Here is a 21,421-nt window from a genome sequence, read left to right on the forward strand (position 1 = left end):
ATATCGTAAATTGCAATAAAAGGATCTTTATTACAAACTTAAGGCGATGATGGACCTTAGAAATGTAAACTTGGTTCATATTCTTGTAAACGCAGCGGTTTACAACACTAAGGACTTGTATTACAATGGTTTGGACGTAAGTGTTCTATGAACTTGTAAAATGGATCCTTAATCTCGTATATTACAATATTTTGATTCCTATTTACAAGTTTTTGCACCATGATTACAACTTTAAAGTTCTTTATAATCCATAATCTTGTAATACTATAATTTACATTAGAAAGGATCTCTCTTATAATGTTAAGGTAAGGGTGGACCTTGGAGAAGTAAATGTGGTCCTTATTCTTGTAAACACAAGGGTTTACAATAATTGTGTTTACAAGAATAAGGACACATTTTACAACATCACGGATAAACTTTACAGTGTTATGGAACAGTCTTGTGCCCAACACTGTAATATGAGTCGTTCACGTTGGAAACCCAAGTTTTTACAAAATTAAGAAAATAAATTTGTAATTATTATTGTTTTTGGTTACAAGTTTAAAAAAAAAAAAAAATTTGGCTGTTAAAATTTGATTGGGTTGGTTGGGTTAAGATTACTTTATCTAAAAATTTGAATAAGATATTTCGACCAAAAAAATTTGAATAAGACAAAGTTTCTTTCCCATAGAAAAAGACATAGATTAAATATTAAAGAAAAGCTTAGGAGAGAACCGGGCAACTTGAACAACAGGTTTCATTTTTCTTAAAAATGTGGGTGTATCGATACACCAGGTGCACCGTAGAAGGTGCCCTATGTTGAAAGGTTTTCTAGACTTCTAGGCCAAGACAGAATTTAATCCCACATTTCTTCCTTTTGGGCCCTAAAGTCAGTTTTTATATTCGCAAACAAAAGATTGCTTTGTTTTTGCGGCAACAGCAACTGCTGCCAAGTGTTCTTTGACTTCCCCTTCTTGTGGAGCCACCATTTCATGCACTTATCTTTGTAAGCAGACAGATTTTTAGACCTTTCTTGAATGACTGACTTGTCCTTGAATATTGAATTATTCAAAGCCTTCAACAATGTCAACTAATCCCATCATAATCATCACCGTCATCATCATGAAACGTGTATGGTGTAAGTATTTTATTCATCTCTCAAGGAGCTATATTGTATACAGAGTTCATGAATTAGTCAATTGTATAAAAAATATAAAAAATATAGACAAATGCCTAAACATTAGTCTAACTATGTGCAATTAATCAGCAATATACAATTAGTAAAAATGTTACAAATGTACTAAAATGTATGATCTAACACTTGGCTTCGAAATGCCATAAAATTCCGGATTGGTCGGTTTAGGCGGATTGGATTTGGTTTTAGATATCCCTATGCCATTCTTTGTATTTATTCTTGTTGAACGCATTCGATTTCTGTTGGCCTTATGGTCCTTGGATGCTCAGGAGTGTTTGAAGCAGTGGAGTAATCCCACCTTGGAGAATGCCATTCTTCTGCGTAATTACCAAAAGTTGGAGCTCTGGTTGGGATATTAAGCTCTCTTTTGTAGAAGAATCTTGCTATTCTAACTGTCTTGTTCCAAAGGGTTTCTTCACTTGGACTTGGGCTTGCATTGCCTTGATCTGCTTCTTGCTGCTGGAACCTCCTCCCCCAGACAGCAAGAGAGAGTAGAAAACAAAAGCTGGAAGTAACACCAGATATCACATAGAGGCCTGTAAAACTGTTGAGGCTCAAGCTTTCTGGTCCATTGGAAGTTACATTTTTTGGACACTCATTCTCTGGGGTCAACCAGTCATTTTGAAGTTTCTTCAGCTCTCCATTCTCCAATAGCTCTAGAATTGCCTTGGTGAAATCCCTGGCTATTGGAGAGCCTCTTTGGAATATCTGCAAGAAAACACAAAAAAACAACTTTATTAGTTTCACTTTCAGAGATGGTTCCTTCTATCACAAGAAATATTTGGTCACTACTCACAAAGCTCAAGCCTCCAAATCTGTAGATAGGCACCGTGGCCGTATATCCCTCACAGTACTGGTTCATGAACACTTTGGCATATGGGAGTTCAAGAAAGGCAGCAGATATGGTTTTGCTTTTGAATTTTTTCGTGTAGTTGTATTCGCTGCTTACTTTGACGATGTTCTCTAATTTGAACCCAAGAACAGTCTGCAGGTATTCCATGACAAACGAGTCCCCATCGCAACCAATTTTCGAGTTGGTTCTCTTCAGCATTTCGATACCTGTCACATTCGGTTCGAGCCGTTGGATGGTAAGCATGGAAGACAGATTAGCAGTGTAGCTTGAGGTTAGGATCAATACAACAAAGAGCCACACCACAACAACCAGTCGAGTTAAGTTGCTGTAAATTTTCTCTCCTGCAACATCAAATGAAACCAAACCAAGGTTTATAATTTTGAACCGAGCCTTTTAGATTATCATTGGCTATCTAAGATGTATGGAAATTGGTACTCTACTTACTGTGAGAAAAGAACAGAGAGGAGAAGGTAAACCAGGTTGCTGTGCCAATCTGGTTCTTCAATGGGCCACCAAATTCTGGATTGGATGGGCGCTCCAGGAACCATACTACAAACATTGTGTAGATTAAAATGGCCCCACTCACCACCCACATTTGCCATGTGAAAGGTTTCATGAACATCCATGTTGACTTCTCAGGTTTTGCTGGAACTATCATGGACAAACCAGACTCCATGTATGGCTGAGTGAACTCCACTTTCTCCAGTCGGTCAGCTAGTACTGTTATATCGCCAACCGCAGCGTCATAAACCTTCAGTTGATACAAGCATATATACAAACGTTGTCATCAGAATCAAATCAAATAGAAATTAGTCAAGTCATCTTAATGAAAAAAGAAAAACAAATGAGGTTGCTACCTTGTTATGGACTCGTTCTACCAGATCATCATAGAGGCCATCAAAGGCTTCAAATTCATATGGCAAAGAATAATTCAATCTCTCTATCACCATATCGAAAATTGCAATGCAGAAACCGACATATTTCTTCTTATCTGAATTTTCCAGGGACGGATCAACCTTTACAAATTTGCTGAAGGATGTTTTACCAGGTACCCCAATTTTCATTGGCTTCGCGGCAGTAGGCATTGCCCAGCCTTTGGGGACACGCGTGAGGTTACCGGGCCAAATTACTCCACCAGCATCACCATCTCTGATCTTGCCTGTTTCTTCTAATGAGAAACCAACATCTGGTGTCCAAAAGTTGAGTTCTTTGAATCTCTTCCCATCCACAATATTTATGATCCTGAGTACCGGAGAGTACAATATCTCACCTGCTTCGAACCGCATTTTCCCACTTAAACCGGTATAATTGCTAAATAATGTATTTAACAACAGCTGAAGACTAGTAGAGTTATTACTAGTCATTCTTCCTATGGCCTGTGCAATGATTCTAATAGCATCGTATGCTCGAAGAGCGTAAATTCCTGACTCGGGGCTGCCTTCTTCTGGATACTTTGTTTGGAATTGCTTCTGGAACGTGGCAAAAGAATTAGTATTTTTGGCATAGTAGGTCTTGATTCCCAGAGTGCCTTTCATGGTGGATGATATATCAGAGGTTTCATGAGGGTCAAGCAAACTAGTGATACTCTCTGTGATTATCCAAGCTGATTCTTTTCCTACAAGTCCCATCTTCTCAGCCACTCTGAATAGATGAGCCACTGTTGGTAAAGATGACTGGAACACAATATATACCCGAGACTGCATGGTGGGAAGCTTCAACAGCTCTTCCAGCTCAACCCAATTTGGATTAGACAGAGACGAAACTTGTGGAAGAACCAAACGGTGCTCAATCTTTGAACCAACATCTTGAAGAGCCTCAGATAAAAGAGCTAGCATCCCAACATCACCGCCATACCCATCATCTTCGTATATCACAACCACCCTTTTCCAATGGTAGGCAGAAACAATATCTGCAATGCATTTCATTTGAGCAGAACCGTCAGCTGCCATTCGTATCAAAAATGGCCAACGGCGTTGCATTAGTGGCGGGGTTATAGAGGGTGCTGCAAATGAGATCACTGGAATTTGAGCTTGGTTTCCCACAAGATCAGCTACCTGAGCTGCTTCCTGCCAAGTCTCCATGCCAACTATGGCTTCTACTTTCTTTTCCTTTATCAACTCTTCAGCTGCAGCAACAAATTCAGAACATAAAAAGAAAAACTCCATGAGTACTTTTACATATCATAGGGTTATAAATAGCATCATGGGGTTAGTTACCACTTACCAGCAGAAGCAGCAAGAAAGGGATCTGTGCTGGAGTTTCGAAAATGAAGGATGAGCTTATGAGTCTTCGAACGGTTGTTGAAGGTTTCAGCTGCAATTTCCATGGCAGTTTTCTGTTCTTTCCCAATACGAGAATTACCGTTAATGATTGCTCCAACGTTGGTGACATTGCTACTGTTTTGAGCTCCAACTCCATACGAGAGAATGATTAGAAAGTAGATGATGAGCGCAGGAAACAAAAGCCGGAGCCCTTGGACATTATTAGATGCGGCAAGAGAAAGAGACATTGCGTTTTGATATTGTAGAACAAATGACACAACCTTCACACAACTTGTTTATATAAGAACACTGTTTTGATTTATTCAAGGACACATATATGCTATTTCCAGGCAATTCAGTGAGGAATTATTATCTTGACTTGGTCCGGTATTAAGAAATATAATATGGAGGCAGAGTTAACTGAGGCAATACCATACAAAATAATGACCTGGTCTTCTATGAGGCAAAATTTTACTTGGGGGGTTCAAGAGAACCAGAGTTTGTAAGTTTCTCTAAGCTAGCTACATGCATACGCCTCTATATATATTTTTTCAATTATTTTTCTATCACAATAAATGGCCTAATGCGAACAATACACTTGGATGTTGATGTACCTCTCTGATAGTCTTATTGTGTTCTGTAGCCCCCATTGCTGACCATTGTTTGTTTCCACTTCTCTCAAATTCCAAGTTAAACCCTAAGAAAGAAAGTACAGTACTAGCGCGGATGAATTACCTAGGGTGGGGTAAAACTTTTACTTGGAAATATTTGACATAGCTGACCTTGCTATTTAAATTTTGCTTTGGGGTATGAAAGGTATATACTTCACCAATCTGGGTCAAGTCTCTTACTTCAAACATTCAAAAAGGAGAGAACATTGATTCAAGTTACAAAAGTCAACTGTCATGGATGAAAGAAAAGATACGTCAGAGTTGCTCCTATGTAGAGGGAAGAGATAAAGTAGTGTCAATAACTTTGGAGGCAACATCTCTGCTATTTAAATATGCATAAAACTAAACTACTTAATTTGTACTTTGAAGCAATATTAAGGAACTACACTACATTACCATCTGGCCATATATGTCCTATGTGTGGTGTGGGAACTGATTTCCAGGGAAAAAACCAGTTTGATTTGAAATCAAATGAAAACGTAACTACATAAGTTGTGTCTTCTGTGTAGATGACTATACTACCAACTGATTGGAGAAGAACAAAGAAATTCAAAAGGCTTGTGTTCGACATTGGTAGGGCTACCCCTTGCTTTTTTGATACTCATTTGATGGTGACATTTTCTTGATAGTTCTTCTTGTAAAGATCATTCCTAGATTCATCAAATATCAATCATGTTGTAACAATAGGACGTGATGATATTATACTTAATCATATTGTTCATTTATGTGAATTAATAATAGCATGTGCAGATATGGGTTAGGTCAATTAAGTAAGACAATATACTTGGCCCTTTGCATCCAAGTTCGAATTCACACCCGGTAATTTAAAGTATAATTTTTGTTCTAAAATAAAATAATAGCACTTGACAGTGTTATCCTTAAAATTTATTGAATTCCCCTAATAGCCCTACCAAAGGCAAAAATAACCAAACGGGTACACGACAGGTCCCGGGTGTTCGACTGCTCTACGCGCCTAGCACTAGCTGCTGTTAAGCTCTAAAACCCAACAACGCAAGAAATCGCTGACGAAAATCAAGAAGAGCACTACAGCAAGAGCCACAACAATGTCGCAGTTCTGGAAACCAGGGGCCGAGAAGCCTCGCCTCGTCGACGACGAAGAGGGAGGAGTCCTTTTCTTCTCTTCCCCTTCTGGGTATGCAAATATTGAGAGGCAGAGGCAGAGGCTTCCCGTGTACAAGTACCGCACATCCATTCTCTATTTGGTGGAGACTCACGCCACTACTATCATAGTTGGCGAAACGGGCAGCGGAAAAACCACTCAAATTCCTCAGGTTCGCTTCTTTTGCTGTGTGCTTAAATGGGCCGGTTTTGTTTTGTGGGAAAAAAGCCAAGAACTTGTTTCATACCTTTCAACAACCCAAATGAATTTTCAATCTTTGCTGTGTGCTTAAATGGGCCGGTTTTGATTTTGAAATCGAAATTTCTATGAAATTCATTGAAGTTAGTTAATTGATTTGAGTTCAAAATGTTTATTTTGTCTGCTGAAATTGCAGTACCTCAAAGAAGGAGGTTGGGCTGATGGTGGGCGTGTAATAGCATGTACCCAGCCAAGAAGACTGGCTGTCCAGGTTATTCTTTGATTTTATTTATGTTCCATTTTATTAAGTATTACTTGTATAATATGTTTCTTTAATTACATCAGTTAGCTATTCCAAACTTTACTAAAGTGTTCTAAGTCGTCTGAAAGTTGTGGTATGAGTGACGCATATACAAACCATGCTTGCAAATGTTCTCTTGATGATCGCTCATTGCTTGTGGATTGGAATTGAATGTTGCACTGAACTCTCTTTATGTTTCTTGTTATGTGGCTTTTAGATTGTAAATGCTTTTTGTCAAAATGGAATAAGAGATGCCCCCTAGCAGCTCTATCTAATAATATTGGTTCATTAGAAAGCGATTCCTCTCTCCTAAAGAAAAAGGAGAACTTTTGGCCCCTTTCTATGCTTATTTATTTGTACATTTTAACCCAGCAGACATTGCAATAAAGATGAAAACTTTCTAGGAATATACAGAACTGGTGGTTTGTTTTTTGGTGAAATGTTATAGACTAATCTTGGTGGCCTACAGTGATAGCTGATTCCTGTTGGTTTCATTTGAAAAATACATTTTCTTTTTATAAATAAATGGTGGTACTGCTCTGCAGTCAGTTGCTTCAAGGGTGGCTGAAGAGATGGGGGTCAAGCTTGGAGAGGAAGTTGGCTACACTATACGATTCGAAGATGTTACAAATACAGTGAGACCCATTTATTCATCATTTTAAGATCTGAACTTTCTCTTATTTGATTATCTTTTCCCTTCCATAAGGGCATATCTATATGCATCTGCTGCTATCTGCATTCACATACCATAGTATCATTTGGAAAATCCTAGATGATAAGAATGGATCTGTTTATTCAATGTTAATGTGTTTGTAGTTCCATGTCATGAATGACGGTTTTCCTGTTCTGGCAGTACAGGGTGTCACTATGATAAAGTTTTTGACTGATGGTGTGTTACTCAGGGAAATGATGAATGATCCTCTTTTGACAAAATATAGGTACTAGCTATGATTTCAGTAAATTTTTTGCTGCTTTCCTCCTTTTTGAAGCATACCATCTTACTCTGTGTACTTCCAAAGTTTCGAGCATTCTAGTATTGATCCTGTTTAAAACCACGTGTTCCTTTTAATAAAGAGATCTGACATACTTTCTGGTCATTCTGCATACAAAATAACCTTGCATGTCTTTTTGCATAGACAGGTTGTGGTTGGTCCACAATTAACTAGGATTTCTTTCTTGCTTTTTTCTGTTTTTAGAAGAGGAGGGGAGGGGGGAGGATTATATTATGCATGAAAAGAATTGTTCTTATTACTATCTCTCTATTGACCTTCATTTCTGCACTTTCTGTTTTTTTCCTCACAATCTCTTTTGATGTGCTTTCCAGTGTCATAATGATAGATGAGGCTCATGAAAGGTCTATCTCAACTGACATTTTATTGGGTCTCCTAAAAAAGGTATCAGCTTTACATCATATGATGATACTTTACAAAACAAAAAGAGTTTGGGTCTTTATTCTTGTCTTTTGGGGTTCATATGATATATCTGTTGAATTCTACAATTCTAGATCCAACGACGCCGACCTGAGCTGCGTCTGATCATCTCATCCGCCACAATTCAAGCAAAATCAATGTCTGATTTCTTTCAGACCAGGTATGTTTTAAGCCTTTTATCAGTTTGTCTATTCTTTTGTTCTTTGGTTTACTAATATACAATTGCAATGCTTGTGATTACTTAGTTTTCCTTGAAAAGTGTTATTCAAGGCATGAGAGTTGCAATCACTGCCCTGAAAAATTGGCAAACTTGTGTTCGTACTGTTCTTTTCAGTAATAATAATAAATGATAGATTGGTTTATTGTAGGGGCAAAAAACAACTATACACGTCTTTAGAGAAATAGACCATAATTGTTTTTTTACCATGTCCACATTTGGCACTTTGAAATTATAAAAAGCACAAATGTTTACAAGGTTTCAGTTCCATTTAAGCCAGAGGATAAGATAAACAACTTCCACAGATTTCCACCATTACATTTGCCTCTGTATATCGTGAGCATTTGTGTACTGTTGATAATACTGTTATCTAAGAAATATGAAGTGGAATGTTAATGTTGATATCTAATTTTGTTTTATTATAAACCAGCAAAAGGCGTCGCAGACCGGAAGGAGAGGAGCTTGGACCAAATATGGAGCCTGCTGTCCTATCAGTTGAGGTAAGTTCCCCTAAAAAATGGTTCTCTCGCTCGTATCTTAGAAGAAACATTGAGGCATCAGTAAATCTTCTTGATTTTCAGGGTAGAGGGTTTAATGTACAAATTCATTATGTGGAGGAGCCTGTCCCGGATTATCTTCGGGCTTCTGTTTCAACAGTCTTATTAATTCATGAGAAGGTAAATGATATTTGGATGATGCTTGGTTTTCCTTGTATAATGAATGACCAAACTTATGTCAGGTTTTCTATTTTATTATTCATAGAAAATCTGCATGTGTACATGCAGATATTTTCATTTCTACCAGTTATACAAAACCTTACTGATTTTGTTTAATAGGAACCAATGGGAGATATTCTGGTATTTCTTACTGGTCAAGATGATATTGATGCTGCTGTCCAGCTGATTACCGAAGAAGATCAAAACCGTGGAAGAAAGTCATCAGGTGCAGAAGATGTTGCAGCTTTACCAATTCTAAAAGAAAATATTTATTTTAATAATCAAGTTCCAAACTTTGCAATTTGGAAGAGTTTTATGCATTTGTTCATGCTATTGTTCTGTGTGTGTATGTAGTGTGTTCTAGAACTTCTAGCATTGGGGGTACAGAGTCCATGGATGATTTCACATAGCTAATCTGTTATTTTTTTCAGTTCAAGTACAGAATTCTTCAAGAGTCACCTTAAAATGACTTCCATTATCTAGAATATAGCAGTTGTTGTGTTGTTCTGGATTGAGGTGTTTTTTTACAGTGGAATTTTAAAGATTCTTTTAAATGTTAGTTTTTATATGGTTATATCTTCATGTTTCAGGATTGATGGTTTTGCCCCTCTACTCAGGACTTCCACGTTCTGAGCAGGTTTGTTATGCTTTCTGTGTACCACTATTTTGGCCAGCTTCGGAATTTTCTTTCATGAGCTGATTTTGGACTCTATTTTCTGCTTTTTAGGAGTTGGTGTTCACTCCTACTCCTAGAGGGAAGAGGAAAGTTGTGATATCAACCAATATAGCAGAGACATCCATAACTTTGGAGGTAACCCTGTGCTAGTAATATTCATAAGACTTAACTTTGCACTTTGAAGCAATAAGGCACTGCATCATCATTGAGCCATATTCCTTTGATTCGTACAGGGTGTTGTATATGTTGTTGACAGTGGGTTCTCAAAGCAGCGTTTCTACAACCCGGTATATTCATTCTCTTTTCTCTCACTCACTAACTCACTCAGTCACATACACGTGTACACACACACACACACACACACAAACATTTATTAAACTGAGTTTGTTCGTTGCTTGGTTTAATGAGAATCTTTGACCTTGTGATTCTTGCTGATATTGGAGCCAAAAGTTTCTATCTAATAATATCATCTTAGTTTAGTGAATATCTGTCTTCTTATTTTGCGCACTCTGTATCTACTTTACATAGATAACAGATATTGAAAATCTGGTAGTGGCGCCAATATCCAAGGCATCTGCTCGACAAAGGACCGGTAGGGCTGGAAGAGTTCGGCCTGGGAAATGTTACAGGTCTGCAATTCTTTGTGGTTATTTACTTCACTTTTCTCTTCCCTGAACTTGTGGCATCTTTATTGTGACAAAGATCTTCAGTTAGTGGTAAGGAATTCTACAGTCAGACCACCTTTATTACTGTTAGAAGATAATAAAAATTCACTTGTGTGAGTTAAGGACAAGTCATCAAACAAATGTACCTAAAAGGTATATAGGGTGATAGAGATATACTTCCAATAAGAAGTGATTATGTAACAGAATAAGTTGTGATGAGACTTTTTATGATAGATACATTATATACTAATGCCCATTGCTCTTCAAGCTAATTCTGAGTTCAAATAAGTTTACTTAATTGCCTGAAATTCCATGGCTGCGACCAGGCTATATACCGAAGAGTATTTTGCAAAGGAAATGTCTGCTGAGGGGATCCCAGAGATACAAAGGTCAAATCTTGTTCCCTGTGTGATTCAGGTATGATATTATATTGCAACGCAGTGCTTTCCATGGCTAATAGGCCTCCATCTGGAGCTCCCATTGTATGTCTCAACTATGGCATACTTCCATCCCACTAGTTTTCAGGAGTTACATGATAGTCACTATGAACATAATATCAGAATGCCAGTATCAAATCAATCAAATTTCTATTTTTAAAAAAAATATCAAATCAATCAAATTTTCCATGAGCATCTCATGCTTATCATCAATAACATTGTAAATTCCTTAGCAACATAAGTCTGTATATTTCCATGCAGGCTTTGTGATTCTTCGTGTGCAATAATTTGATGTTTAAAGCTGAGATATATTTTTCTGGTGTGCGGATGCTAATAATGTGTTCTTACTTTCTAGTTAAAAGCCTTGGGAATAGATAATATCTTGGGCTTTGATTGGCCAGCATCTCCATCTTCTGAAGCAATGGTTCGAGCGCTTGAAGTGCTTTATTCACTTGGAGTCCTAGATGATGATGCCAAACTTACTTCACCGACTGGATTTCAAATTGCTGAGATTCCATTGGTATGTTGCGAATGAAATTTTTTATCATTGGTGTATTTCTGGCTCGTATCTATTCCCAAAAGTATTTATGTTTTCCTTATCTGCTATGAAATTAATTGGTTGCTTTGGGACTACAGTCCTTGTCGTTCTGCACTAGATATTTAGTTTGTCGCTGTATTGGATTTGTATGTTAGAATCAGTGGAATGCAGCAGTACAGTTATGTTTGTTTTCTATACCGTGCACTAATGTGTTTACTAGAGCTAGCCCCCCCTCCCGAAAACATTGTTTTCAAGTAATTGTGAAAGTACTTTCCTATTGTGTCAATATGTCGTTTTTGTCTTTAGAAATTGTTTATATTCTTTAACATTTTGTCATGGTGTATAACTTAGAAGTTAGACTCATTTGTTAAGTTTATTGATTTGTAGGATCCAATGATCTCAAAAATGATCTTAGCGTCAGGTCAACTGGGGTGTTCAGAAGAGATGATTACTATTGCTGCCACTCTCTCCATTCAAGTAAATCCTATTAATTCTCTTACTGTTAATAAATACTTGTATAATTTTCTCTCTTCCACTAACCATTGGAAATCTTGGAATCTGACTATTAAAGAACAACCTAAATATACATATATGTATTTAGGTTGTATATTCAGTACAATAAGCCTTTTTTATATTTACAGAAGATATCTCAATTTCTAGAAGAAAAGAAACTCCTTGAATAGAAATCTTCCGTTGAGTAATTCACAATTAAGATGTTGGTCTTGCAGTCTATCTGGGTTTCTGGTTGGGGATCACAGAAGGAACTGGATGAAGCCAAGTTGAATTTTGCTGCTGCTGAGGTACCAAATTTGAATTTTCAATGGTATGCATCTCTTTCCTCTATCTTTCTAGGCTCACTAACCTAATGGGCTGTCCTGTTTGATTTTCTTGATTCCATGCAGGGTGACCACGTGAGTTTCTTAAATGTCTACAAAGGATTTCTTCAGTCTGGTAAATCTTCGCAGTGGTGTCATAAGAACTTTGTAAACTACCAAGCCATGGTGTGTATCAGTAATTAGCTGGTTTGATCAATTTAACAGATGGTGTCTTTGCACCTTTTTGAGTGAGTTGATTGTTGTGCAGAAAAAGGTTCTGGAAATTAGAGAACAACTCAGAAGAACGGCTCAGAGAATAGGCATTGTCTTGAAATCTTGTGAAAGAGACACGGTGGTAAGTTTATGCATGATGTATCAAATTTGTATCTCTGAGATATAAAATAATCTCCCAGTTTTCTTCTTCTCTACCAATAATTATGACTTTTAAAAAAATGGAGGAAAAGTTTTGAAGAATAAGAAGTTGATACATTTCACATATAGAATGTGCATTTTTTAGTGGCATTATAGTTGGGATCAAAATCAAATCTCACCTTCACTGAGGGATGAAGGGGGAGGGGGATGCATAGGATGAGAGGGGAACACATCCTAGTCTGTAGGTCTTGTGGGTCTCAAGTCTCCAAGATTCGGACCATAACATTTTTGTATGTATGTAAACAAAATCAAAAGGCAAAAACAAAAAGAGAAAAGGTTTGTCTTACAATCCAAATGGCTGCAAGCTAGAACCTTCCTCAGAAAGCATATAAATGCTTCCACCAGTTTTCTTTGGGGTCTAAACATGCTTTTCTAGAAACCTGGAGTTTTTGTTAAATTCTTGGGGTTGATAAAGCCCTTCTTTTCTCTTTGGTATTCTGAATGCTGCTACTCTTTAAATCTTGCAGGTAGTGAGGAAGGCAATTACTAATGGGTTTTTTGCTAATGCATGTCGTTTAGAAGTGAGTTTCGTGGTTATTTCTGTGTATTTCTAGTTCCCGAATCTTTACAATTAGCGGGAATTGTTACCGAATCATTTATTGTTCATCTTCTCTCTTGTTATTAGAGAAACTTCATTCATTTATACTCCTAATGGTTTGTAGGCATCAAGTCACGATGGGAAGTACAAGACTATTAGAGGTTCTCAAGAAGTTTATATTCACCCATCATCTGTGTTATTCAGGTTAGTAAAGATTTCTTTTCTCAGGGACTGCTTACTGTTAATATTCATCATTTGATTCCCGCCTCCTGCGTCCTTTTTTGTTGGTTTTATTATAATGGATTTGTTTGAACTGAGTTGTAGACAATCTCAATCCGTGTTAATTCATTTTTCTTGCAGGGTTAATCCCAAGTGGGTATTATACCATTCTCTTGTCTCAACTGATAAGCAATACATGCGGAATGTGATTTCCATAGATCCTTCTTGGCTCACAGAGGCAGCTCCACATTTTTACCAACACCAGCGACTCAAGTCAATGGTTCACTAGCCCTGCCTTCAGCATTGCTTATAAGAACATATGTGGAACAAAAGAGGAAAGCAATCAGCATGGCCTTGATAACTTGGTTCTCGACGTGTGAATATATCAAATATAATCCAACTATCCAGAAGATGTTTTTTCTTCTTCTTCTGTCTAATGATTGTTATTAAAAATGGCTGGTTGCTTAATTCTCAAGTTTATTTGTCCTCTCCTCAACGTAAAATGTGGTTATGTTCGTATTAGTAAACTTTATCGAAAAATGTCGCTAGTATATGACTAATTTATTCAAAAGTTTGTCTATTGATATCATCTTTTACTAGTTTCACCCATTTGAATCAAACCCATTGACTAATGGATTAGGTTGAATTGGAGTGATATATAACCCCCACTTGCATCGTGAGGGTCAGGTTCCATTCGTTCTTTCTTTATTTTTTATATTTTTTAAATATTGTACTTGTTATAACTATTATTTGGGGAAGAAAAATTTGCTTTCTTTTTACAAAATGTCTCAATACGTTTTAATTTAAATATCTCAGTTGACAATGGTATGAAAAAATAACCAGGGCCAAATGCTTCAGAGACCAAGTCAAACTCGGACCCTAGATAAGCACTAGTTGCCCCCAAGACTCGGGCTCACTGTTCTATTCCAATGGGGCTCCTGGTAAGGAGAGAATTTTCACGTCACGAATGAAAATCCATGTTTCTCTCTATCTCATGCTCACGTGAGACTAATTACGTGACGAGAGATAAAGAGAAGGCTGCGTTGCACTCACGGCAGGATCTCGGAGTAGATGAAATGATTCTACCCCTTGTCATGCATGGAATAGAAAGCTCCATTTATTGAAGAAGAGGGGGAAAAAAAACCAGCAAGCTTTTGCTTCACTAACAAACAAACAACCCACCTGTACTGCAGCCCACGTTTGGATCTTTAAGCATTTTTCAGAAGAAAAAAATTTGTATTAAAAAACCTCTTTTCTTTCAATAATTCAGATCCCAGATTATAATAAGATAATGAAAGAGACCTGTAAATGTTAGTATATACTGTACAGCTCATTGATGAATCTATACCTTACTGCCTATATCATATGTATTGAATCATGACATGTTACCATGTTACCATGTTAGCATGCTAGTCTTCTTCTCGGGGAGATGGTTGTTATGCTTCATCTTCAATCCAACTTAATGTCATCAATTTAAAATCTTTTAGTGCTTGCTTGATCACTTGCATTATTCAAAGTTCAGAGGCTGCTTAATTAGAAAATGTTACCCATAATTCGATGACTATTCGATGTGTCTTTGTCCAAGTATTTTTCATTATTTATATCCAAAACTATGCAATGGATTTGTGGAGCAAGTATAGAGGAATAGATTCAGTCAAATTAGTAATCCAAATAGGTAGGTAGCTTTGCTGCAAGTGCAACCTGCCTCATTCTATTATATGACTAGCTTTTGTTCTTACTTTTTCAAAAATCTAGCACGGGGCTAAGCAGGGAAGGGATTGCTAATGTCACCACAACTTGCTTGATTTTATTCATTTTAAACCTCAACTTGCATGATCTTGTCCATTTAAACCTCAAAAAGCGCCAAGTTAATTGCTTCCCATTCTCATTTTTGCACCCACAAGCTAAGACTAAGAGTCTCTGGATATGTCAAGACCAGCTTTGCTTACCATTTTACTGATCCTCCAATTAGTCCATTTTGGAAGCAGCCGGTTTGTTAGAGATTCTGATCTTATATCCGATGGCAGCATAATAGAAAACAAAATAACCCAACCTTCAATCCTAGAAGTAGTGGATCTTCAAGCAGATACTGTGACTTGTGAACCAGTTTATGGCTTCTTGCCCTGTGCAACTTCAGTGTGGGGGCTGCTTTTCCTGATAATTGTGTACGAGGTCTTGCTGTCCCTTGCAGATCAGTATGTTTCAGCAGGGTCTGAACTCTTCTTTGAATTGTTTGGGACTGGTATCTTTGGTGCTAGTGCTTTCCACATGCTTGGCATGATACCACAAGTAGGATTGGTACTTGGCAAGCTCCTTTCTATCTTCTTCTTAGGCCTCAGCATTTATGTATGTATGTATGTTTATAATTAGATATATGGTCCATGAGATTTTGGTCTAGTTCTTCTTCCTCTCTTCTGTTGCATTCATTATGCTATTGCTTGGTTGTATATGGACTTTTCATTCAATGTGGCCTCCATTATTAAGCTATTGGTTGGTTGAAGAGCAGGTAGAAAGGAGAGAATTACGAAAAGTTAGCCATAATCTCCCTAGATTATTAGAAGTCATGTCTTTTTTTGGATGACACATGCAGATGGATGTGAGATGTCTTGTAAATTCCTTACAAAATTCACATTTTTTTCCCAGTAACTGGAGTGACAGGAAGTACAGAAACTGCAGAGGCAATGGCAGAAATGAACATGGGCCTACTTGCAGGATCAGCAATCATGCTTCTGACACTAGTTTGGGGTTCTGTTGTTGCTTTTGGAAGCCATGACCTCTCGGTGTCTCAAACTTCATCAAATACAGAAAATAAGAAATCCTTCAGTTTAACTGGTTTACTTCTTCTCTTATCTTCATAAACACTGAACAACACACTCTCAAAGAGAGAGAGGTCTAAAAATATGATAATTTAGATGTTTTAGTATGCATGCCCTTTCAGGTTATGGTGTAACAACTGATGTTGAAACCAAAGCTACTGCAAGAATCATGATGTTCTCATTGATCCCCTTTCTTGTTCTTCAAGTGGCAAAAATGCTCAGTTCTTCTTCGGGGATTCGAGTTGTGATATTAGTCTCTCTACTTATTGCATTTGCATTCCTTGTCATTTACTGCATCTATCAGGTAACCAAAAAAAGGTTCAAGAAGAGCACAGAATCTGCTTCCCAAATGATTAGATACATGCAAGTAAAAGTCCAATTTATTTTGTGTGTGAAAAGAGGAAATGACAAGCTGCAGATATAAGATTCAAAAGAAGACTTGAATATTTAAGCAAATCTGAGCTTTGTAGAAGTTGAAATATGAGAATCAAATGAGGATGTTTGTAGTCGTGCAATTAGGATTATCTTCATTATAAGCAGCACTATAATTTGCAGATACTGTTATGTACTTCTGAACTGAAAAAAAGATAAACAACAATGCAGATCATGCAACCATGGATTCAGAAAAGAAGACTTGATTTTGTGATGCGTAAATATGCACACAAAAACTTACTACAAAGTCTTCTGACAGTTGGAGGCAACCCCAATGTATCCATTATACAAGGGTAAGTTCCAGGTTTCCATCTTTAGTCTAGTCTGCCTGAATTGTTGAAATGTGCCATGATCTCATTATTTAGTCGTTTCCTGATTTTATTTGCAGGCTGTTTCATAAATTAGACCAGAATAATAACACATACATATCATCACATGAGCTGAGAGCATTGATCCTAGGAATACAAATAGAAGAAGTAGGTCTGGATGATGATGATTATGCAGCAAAAGTGATGGAGGAATTTGATATCCCTGGTGATTCTCAAATAGTTGAGACAGAGTTTGTCAATGGAATCTCAAAATGGATTAATCCAGCTAAGCCCTCTGCCAACGGTAGCAGTCATGAACACAAATGGTTTTTTAGAAGAAATCCCAAGGTATAAACTCAGCCATATATGGTAGGGATGTATTCCAATGCTAAAAGAAAACTACAGTCTCATCAAAATAATTAAATTGCAATTGCAGAATGAGAAAACTAAGGAAGATCAGAAGAGGCTGGTGGCGAAGAAAAAGAAGGCTAAGGGTGCTGATAAATCTTGGACAAATCTCGTGAAGGCTGCTTATCTATTGATTCTAGGTACTGGCATTACAGTTTTGCTTGCAGTGCCCCTCATGCAAACTATGAAAGAATTCTCTACTGCTGCAAGCATCCCTTCATTCTTAACCTCGTATATTTTGATACCCTGGGCCACAAACTACAGACTAGCACTGAGATCAGTAGCTTCTGCCAGAGAGAAGACAGATAATGCCATATCTTTAACACTTTCTGAGGTCTGTTTCTCTCATAAGCTCAAATCTATCTTCTTACTGAAGAAAGCCTTGATGATTGGTTTTTTTATATAGCAATGACATGAGTTTACTAATGTTTGATGAAATGTTGTCTGCAGATTTACAATGGAGTGTTCATGAACAACATCATGGGTTTGACCATCTTCTTGGCACTTGTTTACATACGAAATTTATCATGGGAAGTCTCTGCAGAATCTTTAGTTGTCTTGATTATTTGCACAGTCATGGGACTTTCTACCAGCTTCAGCAGAAAATTCCCATTTTGGACAAGTGTCATAGCCTACATTCTGTACCCTGTATCACTGCTGCTGGTTTATGTCCTCACTACTTTTTTTGGATGGTCTTAACTTAAGCCAGCAGTTTTGTTTTGTGGTTAATCCATTACCCCAATATTGAGTTGCAAAGTCCAAGATGAAAGAGGGGTTATAATTTGCTGAAGTAGATGAAAATGGTGTATTTGAATCCCAGAAGGATGAAAATATGCTTCTCACTATAAGCGATATCTGAATATTACAGAAGAATAAAACATGGAAGGTATTGAGATAGCTTAGACTGCAAATCAAATATTTAGACATAATTGTATCATTATAAGTTGAACTTTGTGACACAATAGAACAGCTGTTAATGAATAAATTATTAGCAAATAATTTACCGTAAATATGGATAATAAAAATGAAGCAAACAACTGGTCCCGTAGCTCAGTTGGTTAGAGCGCTGGTCTTATGAGCCGGAGGTCGCGAGTTCGAGCCTCGCCGGGACCAGTTAATCTGAACTTTTATTTTTTTTAATATTCTCTCTCCTTGTAATCAACGTATACAACTCAAGCTAAAATTTCATCGGACAAAAAATTCACTGGGATAGGTCTTCCTTTCTAAACTATCCCTCCCTTCCCGCAACTCAAGCTCTTCTAGTTTTACTTCTGTCTCTCTCTTTAATTTCTCCACATCAGCAAACACCTTCTTTATGCCACCTTCAAGGATCATTCAACTAAAATGGAAGATAATCCATGGATTTTGTAATAAATGATTTACACACTTAGAGAAAAGGTCAACAAGAGAAGTACAGAAACTCAGATTCCAAATGAATGACATGAACTAATTATTTCCTATATATATATATATATATATATTCAAATTAACTCTTCCATTATAAAATAAGTCTATCATTTCAGGCAGTACTAGTACTAGCCATTCAGCATTGTCTTTCTCTGCCTATTCTCAACCTTGTTAATAGCAGCACCATGTGGTGGCTTGACCATTGAGCTCATCCATAGACATTCTCCAGAGTCACCTTTCTACCAACCAAACCTCACCCACAAACAGAGAATCCAAACTCTTGCTTACCAGTCCATCACTTGAGCTCAATACATCAAAAACATGACAATAACCTTAGCATCCACAAAAAATCAAACATTTTCCTATACTCCTGAAACAGTTCGTGTTCTCGTGAACACTATGCTAGGCCTCGCACTCTACAGCGTTAAAATCAGGCTCGGCACCATCCCAACCTCCTCTCCACCATACAAATCTTACAACCTTGTTTTCGACACTGGCAGCGATCTCACTTGGCTCCAATGTGAATATTGTTGAAGGCACCACTGCTTTGCCGTAGAAGATGAACCATTTCCATGTACTAGTTCAACTTCTTACAAGCTTCTGCCATGTAATGGACATCCTCTTTGAGAGGGCCCTTGCATTGAAGGCTTGTGTGCTTTCAAGAGAGGCTATGCAGACCAGAGCTATGTGGCTGGCTTTCTTGCATCTGATTCTTTCAGTTTCGATAGCAGTACAGGCCCCGGTAGGGAGTCTCTTCAAGGCTTGGTATTTGGTTGCACCATTGACAGCAAAGAGGTACGCACGTGACTTGTTGGTAAAGTTTGCTGTCAAAGAAAAATTGAAACTTATATATTAAGCCTACGTGGGACTGGTGATCACCACTTGTTAGCTTGATATATATTGTTGGAACATTTTGAATAATAATTATGTAGCATGTTATAATATCGGAGAGTTTTTGTACGTAGCTTGATTTACATGGTTCTTCACTTAAGCGTAGACAAATTGTAATTCCTCTTTCATACTTATTACGTGGGGTCTCGATCTATTTAGGGTAAACCTACACACTTGGTCACTTCGGTACTATATTGAATATTTCATCCTAAAAGTTGAAGCCATTAGTTATACAATATGGGGATTAATTTGGTATTCTTTGATTTCAGGTGTCCTTTGCTGGCGATAGTAATCAAATATCTGGTGTCATGGGTCTTGGATTTGGTCCCAAAACGTTTGTTAACCAATTAGACTCTCAAGGCCAAAGCAATGGTCGTTTCTCATACTTCCTCAGACGAAAAAGAACAATGGGGGCCAAACAATGGGGGCCACCAGTTCATTCATTCGATTTGGTGCAGACATAGAGCAAAGGCCCGACCTAAGCGTGACAGAATTAAAGAGAAACAACAACATTGTACTATACTACATAAACTTAATAGGAATAAGTGTCAACGGCTACATGCTCAACATACCAGAGCAAGAATTTGAAATTAAAAAAGATGGAAGTGGAGGCAGCATAATTGATTCTGGTGCTGCATTTAGTCACATTAGAAGGAGGGCAGCTCATGACAGTTTACTCAGAGCTTTAGAAGCTGTCTTTGCAGGATATGGGGACACAGTGAAAAGGGTGCCAAGTGGGGATGTACCTTTTGAGCTTTGCTATGAGGTGTTGAAGCAAGAAGCCTTTCAAGGCTTCCCAGTGATCACATTCCATCTCCAAAACAATGCTGACATTATCTTGGATGCTGAATCTGCTTTTCTTATTGGAAAAGGTACTTCTGGAAATATGCAATTCTATTTGGGTATTATTTCCTGAAAATGATCCTAGAGGTCTAAATGCTATCGGAGCATAACAGCAGACAAATTACCGTTTCATCTACGACACAAAAAGCTACAAGCTGTTTTTTGGTGCAGAGGATTGCTTTCGTAGTTCTTAGAAGTTTTTGAGCTTCTCTGTGGTTTAGTATTGGGGTTTAGTCTTTAGAAAAGTCAATGGCTTTCTTAATAAATTTCAAATGTGTTGTTAAAGAAATACATATATGATTTTGGAATAAATGATTTATTCATCCAGATAAAATACAGATCATGTTTTAAATAGTGGAATTGCTGTTAAGGCACAATGATGATTCCGTGTATTGATATGCTTACATGCATTATTGCACGTATAATTCTTTTAATCATTTGGAGATATTTGTTTTTTTCCCTTTTGGAGTAAAAATTACATTTGGAATTCATTCAACCCACATCTGGACTGACTTTACAATATAATTACCAACACTTTTTAGAGGTGAATAACGTGTGTAATTATGCGTTGGATAGGTTTGAAGTCTTGTGCAAGGGGATAGCACTTTTTTGTTATTCTGGCCAATCACACTATGTTACTCGTGATAATTTTTTCACTTGACATAGCATGATTAGTCGGGAATAGTTAAACAGTGATATTCCTGTATCATATAAGTTTTTTTACTTGTAGAGGGATTTGATTAATTAAAGTACATAATTTTTAATTAAAAAAGTAAGTTGTTTTTCTAACTTACAAAATTATTGAAGCTAGACAGAGGATTTGATTGAATATGTAGAAATCTGCAAAAACAAGATTCAGATAAATAGAAAGGCAACCCATCTGCATCAGATAGTGATATTGATTTGTTCTGCTATCGCTGTAGCCTGCTTTTGTTGATTTCTCAAAATGACAAAAACCCAACCACCACCTCAACCACACGTACACAAACACGTTAACCTTTCATGAGTTGTATTAGCGTTGGTTGAGCCTATGATTAAGGAGAGAGAACTAAAAA

The 21,421-nt window shown here is 37.3% G+C and overlaps 3 protein-coding genes and 1 non-coding gene across 5 annotated transcripts; 3 read left to right on the top strand and 1 right to left on the bottom strand.

The window, feature by feature from the left end:
* Nucleotides 1-1,163: 1,163 nt before the first annotated feature.
* Nucleotides 1,164-4,539, bottom strand: LOC117625751 (glutamate receptor 2.7-like). Its single transcript, XM_034357293.1, has 5 exons — nucleotides 4,251-4,539; nucleotides 2,885-4,152; nucleotides 2,472-2,778; nucleotides 1,971-2,368; nucleotides 1,164-1,882 (listed from the first exon to the last, which is right to left on the bottom strand). The coding sequence occupies exons 1-5, from the start codon at nucleotides 4,534-4,536 to the stop codon at nucleotides 1,388-1,390; spliced, it is 2,754 nt and encodes a 917-aa protein (XP_034213184.1). The 5' UTR covers nucleotides 4,537-4,539; the 3' UTR covers nucleotides 1,164-1,387.
* Nucleotides 4,540-5,904: 1,365 nt separating this feature from the next.
* LOC117626323 (probable pre-mRNA-splicing factor ATP-dependent RNA helicase DEAH9) lies at nucleotides 5,905-13,918 on the top strand. Of its 2 annotated transcripts, XM_034357990.1 has the most exons (22): nucleotides 5,905-6,251; nucleotides 6,474-6,548; nucleotides 7,124-7,213; nucleotides 7,437-7,516; nucleotides 7,903-7,972; nucleotides 8,083-8,168; nucleotides 8,656-8,725; nucleotides 8,807-8,902; nucleotides 9,062-9,167; nucleotides 9,532-9,578; nucleotides 9,669-9,752; nucleotides 9,851-9,904; nucleotides 10,146-10,246; nucleotides 10,609-10,699; nucleotides 11,075-11,239; nucleotides 11,645-11,734; nucleotides 11,986-12,057; nucleotides 12,160-12,258; nucleotides 12,341-12,427; nucleotides 12,972-13,025; nucleotides 13,167-13,246; nucleotides 13,403-13,918. In XM_034357990.1, the coding sequence occupies exons 1-22, from the start codon at nucleotides 6,024-6,026 to the stop codon at nucleotides 13,548-13,550; spliced, it is 2,073 nt and encodes a 690-aa protein (XP_034213881.1). In that variant the 5' UTR covers nucleotides 5,905-6,023; the 3' UTR covers nucleotides 13,551-13,918. The 2 variants fall into 2 exon arrangements, with proteins under 2 accessions (XP_034213881.1, XP_034213883.1); XM_034357992.1 differs by lacking the exons at nucleotides 5,905-6,251; nucleotides 6,474-6,548 and having other exon boundaries at nucleotides 7,432-7,516.
* Nucleotides 13,919-15,187: 1,269 nt separating this feature from the next.
* LOC117626551 (sodium/calcium exchanger NCL2-like) lies at nucleotides 15,188-17,924 on the top strand. The gene is made up of 7 exons (XM_034358287.1): nucleotides 15,188-15,566; nucleotides 15,905-16,093; nucleotides 16,200-16,381; nucleotides 16,681-16,802; nucleotides 16,898-17,165; nucleotides 17,254-17,559; nucleotides 17,676-17,924. The coding sequence occupies exons 1-7, from the start codon at nucleotides 15,188-15,190 to the stop codon at nucleotides 17,922-17,924; spliced, it is 1,695 nt and encodes a 564-aa protein (XP_034214178.1).
* Nucleotides 17,925-18,264: 340 nt separating this feature from the next.
* On the top strand, nucleotides 18,265-18,338 carry TRNAI-UAU. Its single transcript has one exon. It is a non-coding gene; the product is annotated as a tRNA-Ile (tRNA).
* Nucleotides 18,339-21,421: the final 3,083 nt, after the last annotated feature.

Source organism: Prunus dulcis, chromosome 4 (assembly GCF_902201215.1).
Source record: "Prunus dulcis chromosome 4, ALMONDv2, whole genome shotgun sequence".
In the NCBI taxonomy this organism is placed as follows: domain Eukaryota; kingdom Viridiplantae; phylum Streptophyta; class Magnoliopsida; order Rosales; family Rosaceae; genus Prunus; species Prunus dulcis.